The 24,363-nt window shown below is 39.0% G+C and overlaps 2 protein-coding genes across 4 annotated transcripts; one reads left to right on the top strand and one right to left on the bottom strand.

The window, feature by feature from the left end:
• Positions 1-1,858: 1,858 nt before the first annotated feature.
• LOC308107597 (uncharacterized protein) lies at positions 1,859-5,964 on the bottom strand. 3 transcript variants are annotated; one of them, XM_080460008.1, is made up of 4 exons: positions 5,586-5,964; positions 4,669-4,782; positions 2,826-2,868; positions 1,859-2,575 (listed from the first exon to the last, which is right to left on the bottom strand). In XM_080460008.1, the coding sequence occupies exons 1-4, from the start codon at positions 5,637-5,639 to the stop codon at positions 2,439-2,441; spliced, it is 348 nt and encodes a 115-aa protein (XP_080316134.1). In that variant the 5' UTR covers positions 5,640-5,964; the 3' UTR covers positions 1,859-2,438. The 3 variants fall into 3 exon arrangements, with proteins under 3 accessions (XP_080316134.1, XP_080316133.1, XP_080316135.1); XM_080460007.1 differs by having other exon boundaries at positions 1,859-2,638; positions 5,586-5,882; XM_080460009.1 differs by having other exon boundaries at positions 1,969-2,638; positions 5,614-5,837.
• Positions 5,965-7,097: 1,133 nt separating this feature from the next.
• On the top strand, positions 7,098-15,941 carry gvin1l2 (GTPase, very large interferon inducible 1-like 2). Its single transcript, XM_080459896.1, has 5 exons — positions 7,098-7,137; positions 8,120-8,321; positions 8,447-8,582; positions 9,552-14,493; positions 14,632-15,941. The coding sequence occupies exons 3-5, from the start codon at positions 8,540-8,542 to the stop codon at positions 14,747-14,749; spliced, it is 5,103 nt and encodes a 1,700-aa protein (XP_080316022.1). The 5' UTR covers positions 7,098-7,137; positions 8,120-8,321; positions 8,447-8,539; the 3' UTR covers positions 14,750-15,941.
• The last annotated feature ends 8,422 nt before the right edge of the window (positions 15,942-24,363 follow it).

The following is a 24,363-nucleotide window of genomic DNA, read 5'->3' as shown; positions in this document are numbered from 1 at the left end:
CTTTTTGTCAGACTACTATTATTATTAACTAACGTCAAAAATCAACATCTGCGAACTGTTTCTGGAAAATATTAAAAATTCATTAAAACAAAACAAGACAACAACCCGTTGGCTTTGTGAAGCTGTGCATCAAAATTGTGAAAGAAAATGTCCATGAAGTCAAAAACCTGATTCTCAAAAAAAGCTGGATTCTACTATAACTTGAAGGTTACACTAGACCAGGGGTGTCAAACATGGCACGATGTCAATTCTCAATGTATAAAAAAAATAAGTAAATTAAAAAATACTAAGAAAAGTAACTGCTATTTCTAACTTGTCCACTGGAGGGCGCACTGTCCAAAATAGAGTTTCTAAAAGAAAAAAAAGGCATCAACATCAAATGTTTAAAAATGTACTTGGACTTCTTTATATTTTTGAAATGTTCACAGATGAACAAATTTCTAGGCTGAATTCAAATCCATATGATTGGATGATGGTTTAGTGGTTGCTGCTCCCACTTTGCTGCCTGCAATCATTTAAAGCCAGATGAACAACACCTGGAGATTGAGCTGGTCAAAGGAGGAAAGCTCTACTGACTGCACAGAGCAGCTCGTGGAATTAAAGTTAATGTGTTCAATATATTGTCTGTCTTAACAGTCATGTTCACAGACAGAGTTGGAAAAAAAAATTATGTAAGAACATTTTCTTTTCCTTCTTTTTTCTTCCTCTGATAGAGGAATTGCACCTTTAAACTTCGTCAGGAATTGCAAAAACAGGAGTGAGTTCTCTTTCTAAAATGTAGATATTGATTATTTAAAGAAGACCCTGCCTCTTAATAGTCTACTTGTCAAAACGGACTCTTTGTACAACACCTGAATTCTTTGGATTCTTACTCCAGACATTATTTCAATCTTTAAAGTAAAACCAAACTGTTTGAAGTAAGGATGGAATCTTGAATAAAACTGAATTCTTTTGACCTTCACTTTAAACAACCCCCAGGTATGACAGAACAATCTGATTGGACAGATGCCAGAGACTGAAACATTATAATGTGTATATCACTTACATAACCACACGGGTATATACTTTCATTATTCATGGTGATAGATTCTAACACGGGTCTGCGAGGCTTTGCATAATGTTTTCCCTTGTAATTTGATTGGCTCTTCTTTTGTGAGTGACACTGGGCTCTTATGAATGTAGACACAATTAAAAATGGAAGGAAAGCGAGAGACGCTAAAAACATTGCACATTTTGCGATAAGGCCCAATTTTCCCTCCATCTTTGAATAATTGAGCCATTCTGGAAATGCTTGTTCGTAACTTTCAGCAAACTGAACATAATTTAGACCCTAAGCAACTTAATGAACATGGGGTGATTGTGCACTCTCACTCTTCATGCAACCCACACAAACACATCATATAAAAGCTTTAGGCCCACTTTACATTTTTCGGTTCATATTTTATCACTTGGAATTCAATATTCATCAAACAACCCTTTCCTAATTTCTATTTGACGATGTTATGAGCTGCTTCGTGTAAGATTGGATTTGTGTTTAAAATCTATTTGTCAACATAAAATCACTTGGTATCAGATAAATGGTGAGGGCGCTAAATACTGGATGAATCTAGATTATTGTGAAATGTGAAATCGACTTGCACTTGGCTGATCGACAGCTCTATTTCTCACATTTGTTTGTATTTCTTAACGCATGACACATTTGTTTTCTCTGTCAACACAAAAGTGTTGTTCTAAATGTACATTTGTGATAACTTTGTTTATAGTGTTTATTTTAATTTTGTAATTTATCAGGATACCTTCACTTACTTTCTTCAGTGTCTCCATCCAGCTGATTAAAGATGAATATACAGTATTCTTTAAACTTTAATGGGGGTTTTCTTTTACGTTATGAATGAAGTATCCCAGCATGCAGTTCTGTCTATGATTCAGCTCCTAATCAAAACACTAGAGGGCACCATGCCGCAGTGAAACAGCACAAAAGTGATAGTTGAGTTTATTGAATCTGATTGGTAAAATGTCAACATTTTTGCAAGTACAATGATGACATATAGTCTTTTGTACACATTTATATCCACAAAACGGTATTAATATGGTATTAACATTACACCATGCTCACAGCCACTCCACAGTCAATACAACAAGCTTTCATTCAGATCATTGAGACAGACAGCACATTGACATTTATTATTCACAAAGACATTTAAAGGGAGTATTAAAAGCAGTGTTTGAAATGTATTCTGCATGTTACTGGTTATTCTCACATCTCATCTGGGAAGCTCTTCTAAGTATGAATGTATGTACATTTGTATATATGTGTGCACATCTGCGTTTGTGTGCACCAGAGTTCATCCAGCCTGTGGTGAGTCCACACACACCCATCCTGCTTTCTGTTGTCTCCCAGACCTTCTGCGGCAGAGCCTCCATCCCTCCCCGTCCATCTACTTTCCGTTCTTCTGTTTCTTCTGTTGAAACTTCCTGAAATGGGTCTGGATGGTTGAAGCGGCCTTCTCAACCTCGATGGGGCTGAGCGGAGGAACAACGGGCACAGTACTCGTCCCGTTGCTGGCGTTGGAGTCTGAGCACGACATGACACAGGGGATAGCCAGAGTGGTAGAGGCAATAGCCATGCAGACAAACTCTGTAGTAGTGATTGAGTTTAAAAAAAAAAAAAAACATGTTTTGTTACGTTAGCGGGCTATTTTTCTGATTGAAGTCATATTAAATCAGATTTGGTTGTTCAAATCATGCTCTTGTGCAAAGTTTGCAATCCAGTCGTCTCAGCAGAAAAATAGCCAGCGTTTATCTGCATCATCTTCATTACTTACTCTTTCTATACACGCCTATGCTGTTCCTCCGGAGGCCCTCGAACTGTAAAAGAAACAGATGACGAGTCTCAGAAAGTGCTTTAAATCTGATAAACACGAATGCAGAGATAAAAAAAAAAAAGAAAAAAAGGCCAAGCACGCAAGTTTGCACACGACACATCAGATCTCGGTACGAAAACGATCAGCAATGCATTATCATTGAGAACTCAGATGAGACCGAGTTCACATTCCAACCGACAAGACAAAAATCAGAAACACGCAACAGAGACAGTCGCACACGTTTGGTGGAATTCTTGCAGCGTGTTGCATAAAATCTGCTGCACTTAGAGAACGAACGTGGCTTGTGTGGCTGCACCTGTGTGTGTGTGTGTGTGTGGCTGCACCTGTGTGTGTGTGTGTGTGTGTGTGTGTGTGTGTGTGTGTGTGTGTGTGTGTGTGTGTGTGTGTGTGTGTGTGTGTGTGTGTGTGTGTGTGTGTGTGTGTGTGTGTGTGTGTGTGTGTGTGTGTGTGTGTGTGTGTGCGTGTGTGTGTCCTTTCTATCTACAGTCAGAATAATGACCTCAAACACAAATCCCCCTGATTGGGATTACAGCTCAAGCAGAGCGGCGGCAGGGAAGCCAGTGGAGTTCTGGACCAGCTTAGTATGCTTACCTGCCAGTTTTGGCTGTTTGCCTGCTTTTCAGTCCCACACACCAGCTCACTGACCTTGTCAGTGAGGTCTACTCTCTGTTTCACCAAAGGCCTTAAGGTGAAATTAAACTGTGGCCAGTCCCAAAAAAACCAAACTGTTTGGCGAGAAGGCATTTGGTCAAGCTTGAATTCAGAGTGTTTTCTTTTGGCTATGCTTCAGCTCTTTGTGTCTGCTTGTTTGCCAGCTTCAACCTTTACAAAGTTCCACAGGTCAACGCTTCATATTGGATACCTGAAACTACATGACCTTCTTGGAGAAAAAAAAGTACCATGTTGTGCTTAATGTCATTCAAACTACGAAAATACTTTATTTATTTATTTTTTTTTTTTTTTAACGTCTTGGTCATTTTTGGTCCCAAATCATAAAAGTCAAACTTGCAGTATTTGTTTTTCTTATTTTTTAACCAGATGAATTCAAATAACAATTTAGAAAATACTGGAAACGTCTTAGTTCATACATTGTGAATATGAGAGCAAATGATGAAACCATGAAGTTTTTTTTATTTTCATAAAAAAAATTTTTTTATAGAGGCACCTGCAACTAAATGTGACAAGAAAACTACAATACATATCTTTTAAGTACAAGTGTGCATCTCAGATTGGACTACAATGTGCTGTTTATATTTAGAAGTACACAGTAAAAGCCTTCGGGACAGCCACATTTCTGTGAAGTGATGGACAGCCTTGATCTCGGCAGAAAGATTTACTGAGTCGCTGGTATCGATTCGCAAAGAGCTTTCAGGTCGTTGTTTAACTGGCGCCAATACAGAACTCTGCTTTAATGAATTTTATATTCACTGCATTATCCTGCTTATACTACTTAAGTGTGGAGGCACCAAAAGTATTATCTGCCCTTGTAAATCACATTTGTCTGTCTTTGTGCTCTGTCCTCCCCTGAGACACCACGAGCCATCATGGAACATGTGATCAGCTTAGGCGCTCACATGCTGAGTCAAGATTGACTGCTGAGCTCCCCAACATGCTGTCTGGCCATTAGATCAACAAGGATTACAAAAGCTCATTTCTGGGTGAAATATTCCAGCCACACAAGCAGAAGACATTACAGTGCAGTAAATGTGCATAATGCAGTTATATTTGCATTGCCTTGGTGCATCAACATCATTCGTGTGAACGACTTCTTGTGATAACTAACCTCTTCTGCTTTGCTGCTCCTCCGGCTGTGTGACACGGAGTGAATCTGCCAAGGCAAAGGCTGAGACACCATGTAAGGCAAAGGGTCCTCTTGCCGTGAAAACCTTACCCCTATCTGCACGTGAGAAGAAGGAGGTGTTAAAAAGGGAGTATTCAATGGTCAAAGAGGGAAAACAGTGGCATTGTTATTTCACTCCTGGCGTGAGGGGCCTTTGGGGTCTGTTTGTGTTTGATAAGAGAATAAAATGTTGTTACTGCCAACGTTCAAGTACAATGAAATTAAAAATGGAACCCCCAAAGAGGAAGGATCATCGAAAAAAACAAACATAAAAAACATACTTACTAACACACATTGTAGACATGTATTACTGAATGCAGCTATAGGTGTAAACCCTGTTTTCTTTTTCTTTTTAAAAAAAATACACCATAAATAAAAATTGCTTCTGTTGTCGGTCTCTGATAAAATGTTGTTCCCTTTACAGATGGCTAGAACTCTACAGCGAGAACAAGGAGGGGAGACAATTGCTTTTCATCATTTTGGCCTGTGCCGTTGCCCTTTCTGCTTTTAACAAAGGTAGAGGTGTTTTTTGTTGTTGTTGTTGTTGTAATATCATCATCAGTTAACAGGGAGATAGCATGAGACAAAGTGAAAGCTGAGCGTACAACGAATTACGTAATGACATACTATTTAAATGCTGTCAGTACGGTTTGTGTGTATATTTTTTATTTTTATTTTTTTTTACTTTTATAGCATGACGAGTTTATTTATCACTTATAATGGTACTTGCTGAGAAAGCCACACTGAAGATTTAAATGCTTTTTATATTAAAGGCACATACGTATAGAGAGCTCTACGTACATGTCCAAAAGCTCAATTCCTATTTCTATTGCTGATTAATGAAATAACTATCATCTTACCGATTCTACGACTTTGACCATCACGTACATGGCTGTTAGCATGGTGATCAACATCTTGACCACTATTTCTTCTGTGACTCTATTAATCCTCAAAGTTCCTCTTGGTTTTTCGGTCAATGTCTTCAGTCCTGCTGAAAGGATGTTTAAGTCCACAGAAACAAAGTCTCCAAACAGTCAGCAATGCAGCAAGGGCTGCTCTCGGCCTGCCCAATTGAACACAGGTTCGAGTATTTCCACGAACACGAGTCCCTCAGGTACAAACACACATGCACACTTTATTCTCGCAGTCCCTGACACATGAGGGTAAGGCTGCTAAAGAGCTTTGCGGGACCGAAATAGAGAAGCAGTAATCTTTTCCTCTGCCCAACACTTATCCGTCAGGTGTGCCATCACATTCCCTGCAGTTATGAGGGATTTGCTGTCATTAGGACAGCAAAGACATCCTATGAATGTTGTATGGATAATTCGATAATGCGACGGCCTTGTTCTCCTTCCAGTTAAAACGTCTTGCCTGCTGATTATACTTGCACAATCTGTAATAGTGATGTAATCAGGAAAACAATCACAGACTGCTCTTGTGCCTTATGGATTCCACACACCCCGAAAAACTCTCAAAGAAATGTATTTATGTTACGTTGCAGGCATTTGATTTAACTAGTTAATAGGCCGTCCTCGTGTTTTAAACCACATCTATGAGTCTGTGTCATGAATTACATTCTTTGTTCTTGATATTTATCCTGTTGACTTTGTACTGTTGTTTATTTCACATGTATACATGTTTCCAGTTTTAAGTATTAATTTAGCTTATGTTACAATGTGGAACTTTGCCAATCAAATTTGCATATACTGTAATAGGAAGAGAGCACCTGGTTCATAGACATCAATGTCCTGTTGGATGATGAGTATTTTACATTTTAAAATGATCTACCCGCATAGATAAATGAACAAAATGTAGAATAAACAGTACTAATACACAGGCTGACTAATGTTATGCCTTCAGTACATTGTTCACACTACACTTTTATCGGATTTTGAAGAGAAGACCACAATTGTTAGACTGAAGGATGAGATCATATTATAAAAGACGGCATCAGTAGGCCATACCAGCTATTTCCTCCGCATAATCAGATACACCCATATCTTGGAGATCACACATGACTAAGGGTTTTTGTGCGTCATTGTCTGAAGCCTCGCCTCTGACCCCGGCACGCCAGTGATAATCCCTTGGGCATGTGCCTGTGAATACATTTCACTCGGCTGCACAGTGAAAGGCTGACACTCGCCACCGTTATCAAGATCAAAGTGTCAGGTCTGTCATGTGAAGAATTTCTGCACAATCGCACTTATGTCACTCCATTACTCCTGTCTACGTGTGTCCCGACCTGTGCTGGTAGCCTGTGTGCGTAGGACTGATGCTCATTCTGTGGTTGCGGGGTTAGATAGAAGTGCAGGAATGTGTTTTTATCGCTGAGCAGACTCGTATAAGAGCGCTCATGGTGGAGAAGCTCAGGTGATATGAAAGACTTGTTCTGCAGGGCAAGGGAACAAATAGGTAAGGACATTATGATTCTGATGAAACTATACGTTTTTGAACATCTGCACATTGAGATAACTGTGACGTAGAATGCTTCAGTATCATAGAGAAAGAGTCTGCACCCATTTTTTTTCTTATTACAATTATTCAATACTGTTTAACGAAGTTTTTAAAACATACTTAAGAATACTAACAGACAAAAAAATTTAAACACAATTTTTTATTATGAATTTACTGATAGTTTGTGTTTGTTTCTAAAATACTCCAGCTATGATTTTGAAACAGATGATATAGCGTGTGATGAGAAATTTATTTTTTTCAATGAAGCATTTAACAATTTGGAATAAACCTTTATTTAGAGCAGGTCAGCTCTTTTAACCTGCACCAGGATTATACAGCAGTACAACCAAACACAGAGATGATCTTCGTTTCAGAGGTTGAAATAAATGATTGGAATGGTCATCTTTTTGACTTTTTATAGTGTAAAGGACCAAATTTAAAAGTTATAAAAAAGGTACTGCCAATAACACCAGAGTTAAATTTTTTAAATAGAACGGTTAAATGAAATTAGGTCAGGATAATTGGAGGATGCTTTCAGAGGCATATTGGATCCGATACAAGTCCATAACTCTATAAGGGTAAGCCTCCATACTATTACTGCTGCTGTTAACTCCATTTGTTCATTATTTTATTTCACTGCCTCTTGACTAAGTTTCTCTCTGGTGTTTATATTCTAGCATTTTTGGAAAATAACTCACGAAGTTAAATGCCAGTTGGATCAAAAGATTTTAAAAAATTAAGCAGAAGCTGAAAATCGAAGATGGGCAGTGCAGCCACCAGATCCCATCTTGTATCAGATTTTCATGATTGTTATCGGGCATTGAATGGAACATTATGACAACAATGTCAATATGTTCAGCCGGTGTGCATTGAAAACATTCAGAACTGTGCTTCTTCAAAGCAATTTTATACTATAAGCTGTATTTTATCTTTCTGGCAGGTTGCTGAGCTGTAAGAGGAATAGGTATCGTGTGAGCAGAGCATCTTCGTTTTGTCATGGATCACATTTTATTATTAGAGTGAAAAGCAAAAGAACAGGCTGTGGAGACTTGCTCTACTAAAGCCTTTCAGAAAGATAACATACCGGACAAAGCTGGCACCACCGTACTTTCCACAGAGTCCTTTGAGACAGCACATCCATTGTAAGTGAAGGGGATTTTTTTTCTTCTGGAGACTGAATGTGGTGTTGATGGTTTTTAGTTTTCAGGAGGCTTTTTACTGCTGCGCCGGATGAAATGCCAATAATGCTGTTTATATTTAATCACAGGGTTCCTGTCAACGCTGGATATTTTACTGATGTGGCTGACCACAGCGGAATAACTCATTTAAAGTGCAGTCGGCATACACAGAAGGATTTATCATGTCATTGAAAGTCCCCAAGAGGCCAAGCAGCAAGAAGAAAAGTATGTGCATTTTCGATTATTTTTCACTTTCGTGCAGTTGAAATGTACTGTATTGCACTTTGAATGAAATAGTTTAACCACAGCTAAATAACCAACATATACCAAACTGCTGTCGAGTACTCAACTACCAACATGGTACAAAGTTTGAAACCTTAATAATTTTGTGTTAAATAATATCTCCCTCAATGTAAAATGGGAAAATGCTCACCTATCATTTGAGGCTCAGAGGCAGGCCTAAATGTTTGGTTAATTTTGATTTTATTTTGATAAGCAGCTTTGGCCCATATTCTGCAATCTTCGGGTAATCTTTAAAACACATGGTTGCAAACACAGGCTAGTATCAAAAATAGTTTTCCCAAAATCTCAGTTCCCAAAGTAAATATGATTAAAAACAAATATTACAAGGAAAACATATGGTGACAAGTTGAACTCCTTTTTTAGGAGACCAGAAATAAATTGGGTTGATCACTTCAGTGGCCTCCCGTGACTCTTATTGCTTTGGAAGCAAAATGACATCAATTTTGTGAGCTAGACTGAGTGGATTTAAGCACAGAAGGACGGCGTCGCTGAATTTGATAGTGTATTTACTGATAACAATTGGGGCAGTGGGAGCAACAGTAGATTCTGATATTACTGGCAGCAGGAGACGCTTTGTTTGTGAAACATTGACGTTTGACTTCCAGGTGCAGCTGTTCCCTGTTGCCCAAAAGTACTGAGTAGTTATTAGGAGTGAGAAGTGCTTTTTACTGAAATAGAAAGGACAATATGTGTGTTTGTGCTGTTATATATAGAGTTTAAGTATAATGTAACAGTAAAGGTTTTTTTTGTTTGTTTGTTTATTTGTTAGTTTTTTAGATTTTGGACACTATGTTAAATGCATTTCATGTACTCCTTTCAATAACATGATATAATTTTTTTTAAATATGCTCTGGACTAAGATTTTTTTGTATTTTTGTTTTTCCATATTAGAATCTCTAAAGGCGAATGCTCAGACTGAGGTCTTTCGTAAGCTTGGTCTGGAGACCTACTGGACAACACCTCTGGATCCCGCCTCTATGTTAGACATCAGCACTTGGACGTTGAAGAGCGAAACTGCTCTTAATCCCGAGGAACTACCAAAATCTTTCCTTCAGCGCCTTTGGCTACTTCGCAAAGATGCCCGGAGTGCTTGTTGCAAAACTCTACAAAATGTGGGCAGTGACGAGAAGTCCCCCGGGGAAAATTCCAGAGAGGAAATCCAGGCTGTTGTCAACCCCCTTGATCTGGTTACAGCTGTCTTTCTGTCTTCCAACACTTTCCTACAGCAGGAGATGACTATGCGCATGATGCAATGCCAGTTTGCTGTACCTCTGGTCCTTCCCAACATAGATCCAGATGAACCCAGTCACTTTCTTCTTTGGCCTTTGAGAAGTGTTGTCAGCCGGTGGTTGGCTCACTCTGTGAATGACAACAACCAAGTCCAAGAGGGAGATTTGGCAAGCACATACATGCCAATGGTTTCATGCATAAAGCTTGGTCATTGTGGGATCTCCAAGTCACAGGTACTAAACCGTATCATGAGTGGGCCCAGATCTGATAGTGAAACATTTCTCCACAAGGGGTTGGATGGCGGGCAGCTGCCCCGAAGACTGTCCAACGGTCTGGTAGAGCTCGGATGGTATTTGCCTAGTGGAGACATCCAAAAAGATAATCTCCCTGTACCTATGGCAATCTCTAATCTACGTGGTGACGCCAGTGCACATGAGAACTGCTTCAACCTTCTCTGTCAAGCATCGTCTGTCGTTGTGGTTTTTTGTGGAGATCTTAGGGAGAAGGAGAGACAACTTCTTTTATCCTGCAAGGTTATGCCATGCAAGCTCATAGTGATTGACCTGTCAGACTCCGAGATGAATGAAAACAGAGTCGTTGGATTTGTTGGTCAAAACCCCGAAGAGCTCATGGGCCTGCCTGGAGGGTCTGTGATTTCAGGAAAAGCTTTGAATGAGAATGAACTGGCCAACAAGCTGTGTAACAGCCTGAAAAACCTGCTGCCAGATCAACTGAAACTTGTTACCCTTGAGGCAGCTGGACAATTAGCAGTGGAGATAGGTCTGAATGTGGATGAAGGCGCAGTCTGTAAAAAGGCAATGATCACAGTTGATGAAGTCTTGAAAGGTTTAGATGAGGGATCGTCTGAATTTAAGATGAAACAACTTCCGTTACAGGGACCTTTGTGGAGCAGGTTGTCTCAACTAGAAAAAGAGGAGAGTAAGCAGAAAAGAGAAGGTAAAGAAATCGATCTTCAACTGCAACAAGAAAAGAAAGATGTCTTGGTTGAGTTGAGGAGCTACAAAATGACTCCAGCCATGAAGATTTTCACTGATTCTCTTTTCACAGCAGATAAAGTCGGAAGGACTTATTTTCTTAATTGGGTCAAGCTGAAGCTTTCCCTCATGCAAACAGCAATACATAATGGTCCACGGGAGCTTTCTGCGTATTTGCATGTGGAAAACACTGATGAAACACCTGAACATTTGGATCAACAAGAACACTGTGTCAATGAGAACTCAGAAGGCAGTGACAGTTTCTGTACAGATTCAACATTTGAAGAGGAAATGGATGTGCTGCCTCAAAGCACTGAATTCCAAGTTTCTGAAGAAGAGAGTACAGAAATGTCACAAGACAAAGAAGGATTTCAGTCAACGCATAACTCAGTCATAATGCAAGAATTAGATGTAGCATCAAATGAAAAAGTTCCAAATGAAAACATTGAAAACATTAAAACCACACCAGGTTGTAATGAACAAATTCCTTCATCATGCTCAGAAAGCCAATTCTGTCAGTCTGAGGAAAATGGCACTGTGAGCCACGACAGGAAGCAGCCGGATGAACCGGAGGCGACATTAGCTATGCCAGAAGCAGATTCTTCTTTCAAAGAACAAGCGTCTCTTGAGGCTTCCTTTGAATTACAGCTAGAGCCCTTCGACCTTGATCCATCCTCACTGGGGCTCGAGCACTTCCTGCGTGAAATGGGCTTGATCTTTGAGTTGACACATGTCAATCCCGGCAGTGGAAGTCAGAATGTGCTGAGACTCCCTAGCCTAGCTGCTGACCTTCTTCTCTGTGGGGTCCCCCTTGAACTCATGGACGGAGACGCTAACAATATTCCAGCTTGCTGGCTAAACTGTGTCTTTGCAGAGCTCAAACGCCGCCTACCTAAGGAACAGTGCAGGACCCGAGTGTTGACCAACCTTGGCGGACACCATGCAAGGAATGCTGAGACTCTTTCTGCTTTGTTTGGGGTGAAATACCATGAAGGAAAGACAAGATCTAGTAGAGGGATGCACATGCTTCTCCTTTGTCTTCCCCATAATCTCAGAGAGGACATGGAGTGTGATTTTCTTTTGTTACTTGATGTGGAGGGTCTCTGCTCAGTCCCAAAAGACAATGAAAATGTGTTGGTCCACGACAGCACAATGGCCACACTTGCAATAGGATTGAGTGATGTTTTATTGCATAACATTTCCTCACATGGTGACTATGAGCTGGAAACAAATATTGCTATTATTGTCAGTGCTCTTCTCCGCAATAAAGAGTGTGGCTCCATGCCGATTTGTGAACTACTGGTCCAGGATGTTGGCATAAATAGCATACTACAAGCCTCACAGTTAGGGCGAACTTCTGAGATGCTGCAGCTGGAAAGTGATGGCATAGGAACAGGCAATGCTGCACTGGACCCAAGTGGTACTGCATGTATCAGTGGACCTTGGTTAAATGCAACCCTTTCCGAACCACTTGATCCACAATACAGTGAGGCAGTGCTCCAGCTTAAGGGAACAATTTTCAAAGCACTGAAGAAGTCTGCTGCGAAGTCTGAAGCCTCCAGTTTGCCTGACCTGATGAAACGGCTGTCTGATGTTTGGAATATGATAAAAGGAGAATCATTCTCCATTGATCTGCAAAACACTGACATTGCTTTAGCATTTTCTTTATTGTGCACAAAGCTTTCAAAATGGAACATAAGCTTTCTAGAAAACATGGAACTTTGGCTCATAGGTGCAACTAAGAAAATCTATGCCACAAAGGTGAAAGCTTTGGACGCGACTGTCCAAAATGAGCTCCTGAGCAAGCTGAAAGGTGAAGCCACAGAGGAAGTCAAAGCACAGGTGGGCAAAATCAAATCAGAAGTACAAGCCTGTTTGATGGAAAACGAGCCTCTCAAATCGAATGCTGAAACATTCAGGCCAATCCTTACCACCAATATGTGTAACCTTCAAGACAGAGTTACTGAAGAGATCGTACAAAAGCTGGAAACAATCAGTGAGAGCCACTGTTCTTCTACACAGTTGGAAAACTTTCAGGGTTTATTGGAACAAGAACAAGAGTCTGTGCTACAAGCACTACTAGAGAAAAGCAGGTCAACCAAGGTCCTTTTTCTAGATACAGAGTTGGAAGAAGAATTTGACACTGTGTGGACTAAGGCATTGTCCATATTTGACTTCAGGCCTTCAGAAGCTGATGACATTACTGCAAGGGTGATAGGTATTCTGAGAGAGAATCTAAACAACCGTGGACTCCACAAACACATAAAAAAGCTGGATTCCATTGGCAAAAATCAGACCAATGGCTTCCAAGTTTATGATGAGCACTTCGGATACCGCAGCAGATTAAAACACATGTTTGAAGACAACAACCGAGTACAGAGGGTGAAAGCTCAAGAGCTGGCATGCAATATCATAGAAGAATACCACCAGTTTGTAGAAAATAAATGCAGCTTACTAGCAGACTTCTCTGACAGCTACATTACAGAACTCCTGGAAAGTGTTGAAAAAGCTTTGGCGGACAATTCGTTGGAAATCCGATCTGTTTTTGAAGTGGATCTGAAAGTTTATCTCTGTAACGCTGCAAGCCATGACTTTCAAGAACTACATGACCGCTTTGCTAAGGACAGAGAACTTTTGACATGTATCAGTGCAACCAAAAGCATGCACTCGGCAGAGTTTATGTACAACTTCAGGAAGAGAGACCAGTGTCAGAGATTGGCCCAAACATTCACTTCAATGGTCTTTAAACCGACAGTGTTGGATTACGTAAACAGACCACTGGGTACAAATACTGCGGAAGAGATACTCAGTAAAAACCAAGAGTATCAGTCCCCACAAGCAATCCACCAAAGCTTACTGGAGGAGTTGATTAAAGATGACAACTTTGAAAGCTTCTTGGAGTATTTGACTTCCTTTGACAACTTTCGACGGAGGAAGATCCAGGAGACCGTGGAGGCCCACCTCTCTGAATCAACAAACATAAGTATATGGAGGCAACAGCAACTTGGAGAAATAGTTGGAAAGATATCTGCTGCAGTAAGCCAAACAACAGAGGGAGGCAGTGGAGTGCTGACTGATGCAAAACCTCTGCTAGAGATGGCGTGTCTGACTTTAGAGAGAGACGGAGATGTTGTTGTCAACAGGGCCTCACTCAATGGGCCTCTCTTTAGTTTCACGACAGAATGGGACTGTTTTGTGAAATATTTGATGGAGTTTTTGGCTATAATGAGATTAAATCTTGTCCAGGAGTTTTCCCAAAAAGTGGACATCAGTCAGCTTCTTGACTCCCTTTCTATTCAGCCCCAGGAATGCCTGTTTGACAAAGTTCGAGGCTGTGACAAGAAATGTCCACTCTGTCAAGCCCCTTGTGACGAAGACGCAGGGCATGAGGTGCACAAGGCCTTACTCCACCGGCCCATAGGCATGCTGCCTTATGATCCATCTTCTGTGTCCTACATCGGTGGTCCTGTAAGCATGACTAACGGAAACTCAGACCACAACAAGGACCACCAGGATTCCATCACATGCAACAACCTGCATGGTCTCTATCCAGACTGGATCTCTTCCACTTATGACCAAAACAACCAGAAGACGAGTGATTACTGGAGGTAATGTATGCTTGATTATGACTCGCTTCAAAATAATTATCTTTACATGTTTACAGATTGTATTATTTTTGTTCAAATACTTATTGTTGTTTTTTTGTTCATATCTGCCCCCTGAACAAAATATGGTTTAATTCACAGGTATGTGTTGGCAAGGTTTAATGAGAAGTTTGCACAAGAATTTGAGCGGGACCCTGCAGAGATACCCGTGGAGTGGATGAAGCTCACCCAGGAGGATGCCTTGGCCTGTCTGAAGTAACATTTTCTTCTCTGGATAGAGCTGCCAAAATTCTGCATTCATCTTTTGAAATGGATTAGTTCTATTAATCATTTGGATTTAGTTTTCTAAGTCAAACGTTAGTTTCTTAATGACAGATCTAAAGTTATTGCAACATAATGACTGTTCTACACTGCGCAGTCTCTGAGTATTTTAATCGATCTTACGTAAAAAAGAATAATCAAGTGCATCTTTTCTTGGGTTGAACTGATTACATTTTTTTTAAAGCATGTGAATAACAGGTTTTTTTTTCTCAAAACTGTTGATAACATAAATATTAACCAGTTATTGTCTTAATGCTGTTTCAACTAATAAACTAAGAGACTCATTTCTATCCATTTTGGAACCAACTATGTCGACCATTATGACATATTATAACTTTTTGTTAATCTATAATTTTTCATGAATTGAATTTGTCAAAATGTCAAGTATGCATAAGAAAAATGTAAAGATATTTTTTGTCTTAATTTGGTATGTACTTATGCTTTGTATATGTAAATAATAGGTTGTTTTTTATATCTCCACTACTAGCTTCATTGGAGAGTACTCAAACTTAACATCGTGAATTCTCACAGAGTGAGGTAAATGTAATAGATTCACAGGTTGTGACGCATCTCACAATTTCATAAAGTTGCATTTATAAACTTGTCTTTACTCTCCTGGTGTGATGCCAGCAATGCCTCTTCTTGTGTGAGCCAAATATTCAATGTGAATCCAACAGGTTTCTACTAGTCATTAAAAATATATCTAATCAATTGAAAAACTTTGTATTTAACTTAAAAATCACTTCAAAAAGACTTCTCAATATTTCTCCCAAAAACTGAAGATCATGTAAACATACGTAACACTAGGGATTACAGTAATGTAGTGAGGCTAAATATTTAGCATTGAGGTGATTCTAAAAACTTGAATATTTAGAAAATCGTCAGCTTGTAATCCACATTTCCATCCGACATTATTTTAAAACGTTATATTTTCTCTGTCAAAATATAGCACATCCATTCGCCTGCTACTTTTTGTTGTCTGATGTATCTGGTGCATCGGTATGATTGGTATGCCAAAACTGAAGGGAACCTTTTCAGGTGTAAAGAGAAGCGTTCTGTGTTGGTCTGTAAAAATAAACCTTGATAAAATGCATTAGTCTTTCTTGAAATCAATAAAAGAATATTGGGTTATGTCCCATCCGTTCTTTTTACTGACGTTAGCCAATATGGAGACGTTCCATTTTTTCCACATTATATCGATCCAACATAACTGCTTCAGCTGTGGCCTTGGGGAACCAGGGTCCAACACATTCTGCTGTTAAACTTTAGGCATAACAATGAACACAACTTTTCAATGCCAGTCCGAACTTTAAAAACACAACTTGAACCAGACGGAATTTTTCTTACCTAACCTTTAAGCTGAATGTGAAGCTAAGAAACAGTTCTGGACTAGTCTGTAAAGATTAAAATACAAACACAATACATTTCAAACAAATAATTTGATTCAAAAGCCTCACTAAGAAAATGAATGGCTACTAAAGTTTTTTGAATAAAGCAAACCTTTGCTTTGTAGGTTCTCAGAACCCAATAGGGCAAATGCTGAGTAAACAGCTCCTATAAATGAAAAAGTAAATTAACTTAGCTTCTCCATAACCAATCTTACCTTCAGCCAGTGTGACTAAAACACCACACACACATATACTCACAGGGAGCAGAAACATAATGATCACACACAACTGAGAGCCCTAACATGAACAAATATCAGCTGAATGCAAAACTATGACGAGGGACAAGGCAAGCAATGAAATCCACAAGAGGGCAATGCTGGATGGAAGAATCTTTGATCTCTCACTGAGATTAAATACCGAGGTTGAACAGCAGTGTGCTGCTGTACAAACCAAACCACCGGTTCTTTTACAGCTACACCATTTACAGTATTCAATGGTTGAAACATGGCTGCTTAAATGGTTTATATTTTACTCCAGCTCACTCAAAACCAAACACTCACATTAATAACTTTATGTGCCTACATACACTTTTCTTCAGTAGATTTTAGCTCAGACATTTTGTGTAAAGGGTATAACATGAAGGTTTTAATAACAATAATAATAATGATGATGATGATGATGATGATGATGATGACGATGATGATAATAATGTTGTTATTGTTGTGTGCCTTTAATTGTGATTATAATTATTTTGGGCTGTAGAAGCCTATATTGACAGTGTCTATATGCATTTGCCACTAAATACATCACACAAACAGAAATACAAATGCTGGTTTCGAAATCAAATTTGTTGTCGATGTGAAGTGGGTTTCCGTTCTCTACAAACAATTGATTTTATCCAGATTAAACTTGTGTTATTTCACATTGTGAATAGTAATGCAATTATCAAACCTCTGTCATGTGTATTTCTATTTTCTTAACTGCCTCCACTGTTATTTTTTTCATGGATGAATCACAGTATGTTCCCACTTGTAGCCAATTGAAGAAAATGAGATTCAAACGCAGCATGTGCCACAAACAGAAAGTTACAGAGCAGTGTGAGGTTGCAAATCCTGAATCCTCAAGTAGGCCATTTGTTTGTACTCTGCAAATACTCCAGAAAATGATTTCTGTGTTTAAAAGACATGATTTATCTGGTTGTTATGGTTGATTAAAAAAAAAAAAAAAAAAAAAAAAAAAACACCCATGAGACTAAAACAGGAGGACCAATATTCCAGCACAAAAGCTCAAGCATAACAATAATTGTGAACATTAATTGCAGCAGGCTCACAATGTTAAAAACAGCAAGTGTGGATTATAATTGCTCTTCAAGTGGAATAAATGCACACAAATGGTTTCAAAAATGAAACTGTGCACTTTTGTCTCGCAACAGGAGTTTCTGTGGTTCTCTTGAGTACTGGGGATTACTCCGACTGCGTGTGTCTGTGTGTGTGTGTGTGCGTGTGTCTGTGTGCGTGGGTGCTTGCATGCGTGTGTGTGTGTCATTCATCCAGCATCCTGTCCAATTGACTCACATGAGGTTGCTTTGGCCATGTTAGAAGAAAAACTGATACTAATCTGCATTTTTTTTGTAGCGCTCACTTGTTTTCAGTCCAACCAAATGATATGATCTCTCCATCAGGCTATGAGCCATTCTCAGACTCTCCATCCAGTTGGTCATGACTCATGTCCATTACACCTTCAGTAAAAAGGCATCCAGGAGCCTTACTAATCTCATGCCTATATAAACACCTTAACTCTGCCCTCACAATCTCAACCCACTACTAACCCGCTAACTGGTTTTAGAAATCCTATTTGTTTTGATCATGAAACAAAATTCATGACTACAGATGTGAGAAGACAGATCTGTGACCCTGCATTTTGTTGTACTCCTGAAGATGATACTGACATAACTAAGCACCTCCTCTTAAGTATAAGTCATCTTTACCCTATCGTGAAAGTGCAAAACATTTTTTATAATCACTAAAATTGTGGTATTAGGAAGATGGCTCAGTAAGCTATGTTGCTATGTGGACAGGGTGGGCACACTTTAGCAAAGAAGGGTGTAAACCAGTATAGTCGGTCTGTCATATATTTCTATGTGCTACGTACAGAACATAAATATTAACAAACTGCTTCAAAATGAACTTTGGAACAATTGGAATTCTCTGCAGCCAATCACACGTCTTCAACCTTCTGAGCCGATCACATGAGAAGAATAAGGAGACGATCTGAGAGATTTACCTCTCCACAGACTTTCCATAGGGTCCAGTGTTACAGCACAAATGAACATGTTTGGGTCCTGATATAAATATATTTTAAACCTCTCATGTTAATTTTCTTGTTTTTGGTCGATTTTTCAATAGTTATTGTAATAAAAGAATATTCAAGTTTATAAATATACACATAGCTAATTATGTAATGTAGCCTACATATAATGAAGCTTGTCGCTCCAACCAGGCGCAGACGCTGTTTAGGCAGAAGTAATTCTTTCCAGCTGATGTTTGCAGATGATCATTTGAATTTGAAGTAATTTGCGAACCACAGGAGGTAAAATGGTAGGCAGCTGGGTTTTCTCCATTTAGCACGTCACACAAGCAGAAGTTAAACAAATATCAACATTGGCGCACATCCTTATTTCAACTGTGCACAGTCGACTGCTTCTTAACGGTCTGACCATAATGACATAATGTTGCCCTCCAACAAAAAAGGAAATGAAAATAAAAAGAAACTTCCCCATGATGTCCATTTATTAACTGTTGAATATCAAGTCAGGTTTGTATCGTTGGCGCAGCTGTGCATATTGGTGCGCTAAACTGGGTCTGTTAGCCACATTACATTGGCATTATGCTGGGTCTCAACAGACCTTCAGCAGTCTGTCGTATTGTTTAATGTCATAGGGTGACTGAGAATGCCATGAATGTCTTTATAGCACCTTCTCTCCTATTCCATCAATAAATAGTGAGATAGCTCACACAGCAGAATTAATCAAAATGCTGCTGCTGACCCTATAAGAAAAGTCCGGAAGAGTCTGCTCCAATTCATGGCGAGCTACTTGACTGATATACTCATCAGATCTGTATATAAACACTATATAACATAGAGGATGTTAAAGTAACAGTTGTCTTTTATTGGGGGGATAGCATGAAAAATATAATTCACAGAGATTGAGAAAATTCTTGGGTCATTGCAAAGGCTGATTGTTGAATAATCAAAAACAAATCTCTCACAAGGTAAACAGCTGAAAGCTTCTGCAGCCTAAAGTATGCCCGTGTAAAACTGTAGTCACTTGTGTAATATGTTTCAGCTTTACATCTCCAGAGTATGTTCAGCCTGAAGGGGAAAAAAAGAAAAAAAGAAAGACATTACTGAGACCAACTGCTGCACATCTTCATATTCATTTAAATACTAATATATATGTATGGTGAGTCTGTTTTCTCTCACTGTCTGTCTCTCCCTTTTGTGCACATGCACGCACACACAAACATAGATACAGATAATGGAGGTGACGCTGCGGGTACGCAGCGGTCTGGAAAACAGCTTATCTCTACATTTCCATCTAATCTGTAATTTGTTCACTGGGTTGTCTGCAGAAAAGTGTACTGAAAGATCACTACAAAGAAAAAATACATTTTCAGACAAGTGTCACTTGCATTCATGATTTATGTAGGGAGAACAAAACCTTAAATGGAAACAGTCTGGTAATGGGACCAAGCTGCTGCCGGAGATATTTTTTTACACATTAAAGTAGTGTGGCTATGAGTTCCTCATCCTTCACTCAGCTGGTGATTTTCTCTCTCTTTCCTACTCGTATTGCAAAATTATTTGAGCCACAGCTGTGAAATACTGTAGTCTGACACTGTGACACCTCAAATTGGTTCAGAGGGGACATCAATATCAGACAGGTCCTTTGGAGAGGTCTCCTTAAATAGCTCCTTTACAACTACCTGTGCCTGTGATACCTTTTAGATGGGTAAAGCAGAGTGAACAGACGAACTGATGACAAGCCAGTATCCATCAACTAGATATGAGCACCAGACTGAAAGAATGGTGTAAAAGAAATTGAAAGGTAACAATCATTCAAAAATACCTTGGGGAAATATGTCAACAAGCACTGGAAAGCATATGCAGTTTGTACTGGTAAGACTCTTAAAATGTGATGCATATCTCCATCACAGGACTTCTAATTCAATATATTCGGCAGCGTGTTTTAGTGTGATGTCTTTTCAGTCTTGTGCTATGTGCATGAAGTCTAAACACATAATAATGTAAATAGGTTGATAAAACTTGATTTCTTTAATGTTACCCACAGACATTTTAAAAGAACATTTAAATAAAAAATAAAAAATCCGTCTGAGCCTGCCACGAGTCTCTGTGAACAGTTTTCCTTTAAAAGCCTTGCTGTGTTGTTGACAATTATTACAATATCCAAATTGTAATGTTGTCACACTCATATGTGCTGGTTTGTCAAGCAGCCTTCACAGTAATGATGACAAACAGAGGTAGAGGTGGGAATATGTGTAAACATTTTTTAATTTTTTCTTTTTTTGAAAGCAGAAAGAAAGACAGATGTTTCGACAGTCTTAATTAATCGAGGGCAGTGTCTTCTTCATTTTTCTTTCTTCTAGAAACCATCTTTCACTCTGTGTGTTGTCACTCTATGTGTTGTTAAGCACACCTGTGCTTAGTCATGTCTTGTCAGGTCCAGCTGGAGGTGTCGAGTAGAAACTCCCTCCTTGCGAGCTCCTACGGCTTGGACCAGAGGTGTCAAACATAAGGGCCGTGAGCCAAAACCAGCCCACAAGACTCTCCAATCTGGCCCGCCAAACCACCAAGCAAATGGTCAACATTTCAAAGCAAACAGATTTTTTATTTTTTTTTAAACCAATTTCTTAAGAATAGTCGACACAACACTGAGACCTGAGTTGAGAGATCAGCGATGCTGCCATGAAAGACAGTCTCAAAGCCACACGGTCAGGGTGAGTTTGTAAAAACATCCATAATGGAAAAGCCAGAGGAGACGTTTTTTCTAAGTTTCACTGCATTTTGAACCAGAAGGTTTTATTAAAATTGGCTTTATGTTGAGGTTGTAGTCATTTTTGTTAGTAATTGTTTGGTTTTGTGAATATATAGATGTTTTAATCATGTACTCTGTACCACAACAATGGAAAAACGGTAAAGTTTAAACTTAAAGGTTATTATGGCAATATTTTACGGGCCCACTCAAAATAAAATTGGGCTTTATGTAACTCCTGAACTAAAATGTATTTGACATCCCTGGCTTAGACCGCAGCTTCAGTGTTGCATGGTTAGACTTGGGCTTTTTGCAGTTAGTGTTCAACTTGACTTGACATTCAAGGCAAGGATATTTATCAAAAATTATGCATGAATGGTGCAATTCAAAGTGCTTTATATTTGTGTTGTTTGTATGAGTCAGCAGTCCTGAATACCTGCAGGAGAAAGTCTAACAAAAAAGCAGGCTTTGAGGTCTCCCTTTCTTTTTGTTTGAAATTTTATCTCAGCATTTTTCAGGTTTTATAATTTTGTTGTGAGTTTGGTTATCGTGTTTCCGGTTGTTATGGTAATCTGAAGGTGCGATCTTTGGCTCAGATATACTGGATAAGCAATGAGCACAGTGACATCTCATACCTTTCTAACGCATGGATCACATGACGAAACAGCTTGTACATTTTGGTACCTTTTCTCTACTTTTTTTCTTGCCTGTGTTTCCGTTCCCTTCTTGTCTTGTTGTTTCCTGCTAGTCTGAGTCCACTCACACGAGAATAGTTTTGTGGTATATCATTCTGTCTAGTCTCATATATGTTTGCCTTGAGAGCTGTTGCTTGAAAATGATCTTATTTTGACTGAAATTGTAATAGGTGCATTTAAAAACAAAACAATGCCTGATCAGTGAGGCTCGGGCTCATTCGTCTGAATGAAACAACTGATTTGTCGTTACGCCTCCAAACACGTCCAAACAGACAATTAAATGTCTTCGTACAACTAATGCTTTCTCCCTTAATATTCAAAATATTCAAAAAGCATTAAAACTACTCATTGCATACCAAACTTTATCAAAGGAAGAGAAAAAACACAGAACTTTAACATCCAATTTGTAACACATAATTGTGATCACAGAAGGTGGAGTATATAAGCCGACACCAACTTAAGACCACAGCAGAGATAAAGGGGTTGAATCGAAGCGTTCCTTACAGATAGGGTTGAACTCAGCCTGCACTCAGGGTTTTGCCTGGAAAGTATTTATGTGTTTTATAATGTGAAATTGAGGTGACTTTAAAAAATGTAATGTCTATTGAAGTAATAAATGACTAGTTTGGAATCGTCTTTGCAATAGCAGCAGAAAATATAGATTCAGACAATTTCAAGTTGAAACTAACAGCCATACTGTTACTTTTGTGTCTTTTAGCTCAATAAATAACCCTGTTCTCTCACACTGTTTACCTCATTTTCCTTCCGTCTTATTGGTGTTTCCTTCCTTATTTCTATATGTAAAGACACAGAGTCTAATGGGACATGAAGACATTCCAAGCTGTTCTTTAAGGACATTGAGTCAAAATGAGCCTCATAACATTTAGTGACACACCTCATCAAAATGAAAATTTTAACAAAGGATGAAACATCCTGGTTTTATTTCTTCGACACTTAATAGTCTGATACAATTTTTTTTTTTCACATGTTGCATATCTTTTAAACTGTTTTCATTTTCATGTTTTCATACATAAAAAAAAAAAAAAAGACACACATCTCAACACTGAATGAGAAATTGTGAAGTGGCTCTCAATGTTTTTGCTTGAAAGACAAAGCATATGTAATTGCTGATGATGGTCACATTTCAGCCTGGAGATTTTCAGCAGCTCAGAAACTGATTGCTGCTTTTCTCTTTTTGGATGAGTTTTCTTGGATGATTGCTCGGAGCCAAAATAACAAGAGAAAGTCATTGTTTCCCAAACACAAGAATAACTATTCATGTCATTACTTCTCAGTCGCAGTGACTGTTTTGGAAATCATTAAACTAAATATGGGAACTTGTGTTCTTAAAGGGCTGTGATGTACAGGAGATGACAGAATATAGAGATGACAGAATATAGAGCCGCCAACAATTCAATTGAAGTGCAATGAGATATAACGCGGGTTTGAGAAGAATGATACAGAAGAAGCACATGAAACGCTGAGCAACTCATAAAACCAAACTCAGTCATCGAATATACCAGTGGGAATCTGTTAACAGAGTCAGGTAAATTCAAGAAAGATGGACTCGGTATGTCACAGATCTCTGCCATTATCCCATTAAAACTGATAAGAATGTCTATGCAAGGTTAAAAACGGAACAAAACATTTTAAGTCGTGATGTTCATTCATTCATGTTAAAGCAGCAGTGGCCAAACTGAAAAGTGAAAAGGCAGCAGGTCTCAACAATATTCCACCAGAAATCGTGAAAGGTGAAAGATATATCACTATTGACATCCTGCATAAACTCTGCAAATCAATGTGGACAATTGGGGAATGGCTGACTCACTGAGCAAAGTTTCCAATGATTCCACTCCCCGAGAAAGGAAACCTTTGTAAATGCTGTGAGGACAATTGCTCTGATAAGCCATTTTAAGATTAATAATAGAATGAAGAAAATCGCAAATGTCTTCTTTAGGCTCCATGTAAACGACAACGAAAAATGATTGTATCCGCAAAGCTTTCTCCATTTTTGGGGGGTTCGTTTACACGACACTGGTGGTCGGATCCACCGCATCCCTGACTTTATTTATACCAGCTCCCAAGGTGGAACCTTTCTTTCACAGGCGTGATTCCCCGCCCTGCAGAGACTGCCGGAGACTATGGAGCACTGTTACTGTGCATGCACTGGTTTTCATACAGGCAGTGGTACAGCTCAGCAAGTTGGAGACTGCTTATTGAATAATATAAAGATGTAAATAAATTAAATAAAGATTATCAGATGGAAATTCAGAACTTTATCAACTTTAAAAAAGAAAAGCCTTTGGCAGAGTGTGGAGAAAAGCACTATAGAAAGTACTGAGGAAGCACAACTCCTGATAGAAGATTGTGAGCGTCATTGAGTAACAGTTTGAAAAGCGCAGCAATGCAGTCCTCA

Source organism: Lipophrys pholis, assembly GCF_963383615.2.
Source record: "Lipophrys pholis genome assembly, chromosome: 3".
NCBI lineage: Eukaryota > Metazoa > Chordata > Actinopteri > Blenniiformes > Blenniidae > Lipophrys > Lipophrys pholis.
Note: the sequence above shows the minus strand (reverse complement) of the source record. Positions and strands in the feature narration are given on the sequence as shown.

Coding starts and splice junctions, on each gene's coding strand:
- LOC308107597 (XM_080460007.1), bottom strand. CDS start 5,639: ATGTTGATCACCATGCTAACAGCCATGTACGTGATGGTCAAAGTCGTA. Junction 2,869..4,668: donor GGAGCAGCAAAGCAGAAGAG/GTTAGTTATCAC, acceptor TTTCTTTTACAG/TTCGAGGGCCTCCGGAGGAA. Junction 2,639..2,825: donor CATAGGCGTGTATAGAAAGA/GTAAGTAATGAA, acceptor TCACTACTACAG/AGTTTGTCTGCATGGCTATT.
- gvin1l2 (XM_080459896.1), top strand. CDS start 8,540: ATGTCATTGAAAGTCCCCAAGAGGCCAAGCAGCAAGAAGAAAA. Junction 8,583..9,551: donor GCCAAGCAGCAAGAAGAAAA/GTATGTGCATTT, acceptor TTTCCATATTAG/AATCTCTAAAGGCGAATGCT. Junction 14,494..14,631: donor AAGACGAGTGATTACTGGAG/GTAATGTATGCT, acceptor TTTAATTCACAG/GTATGTGTTGGCAAGGTTTA.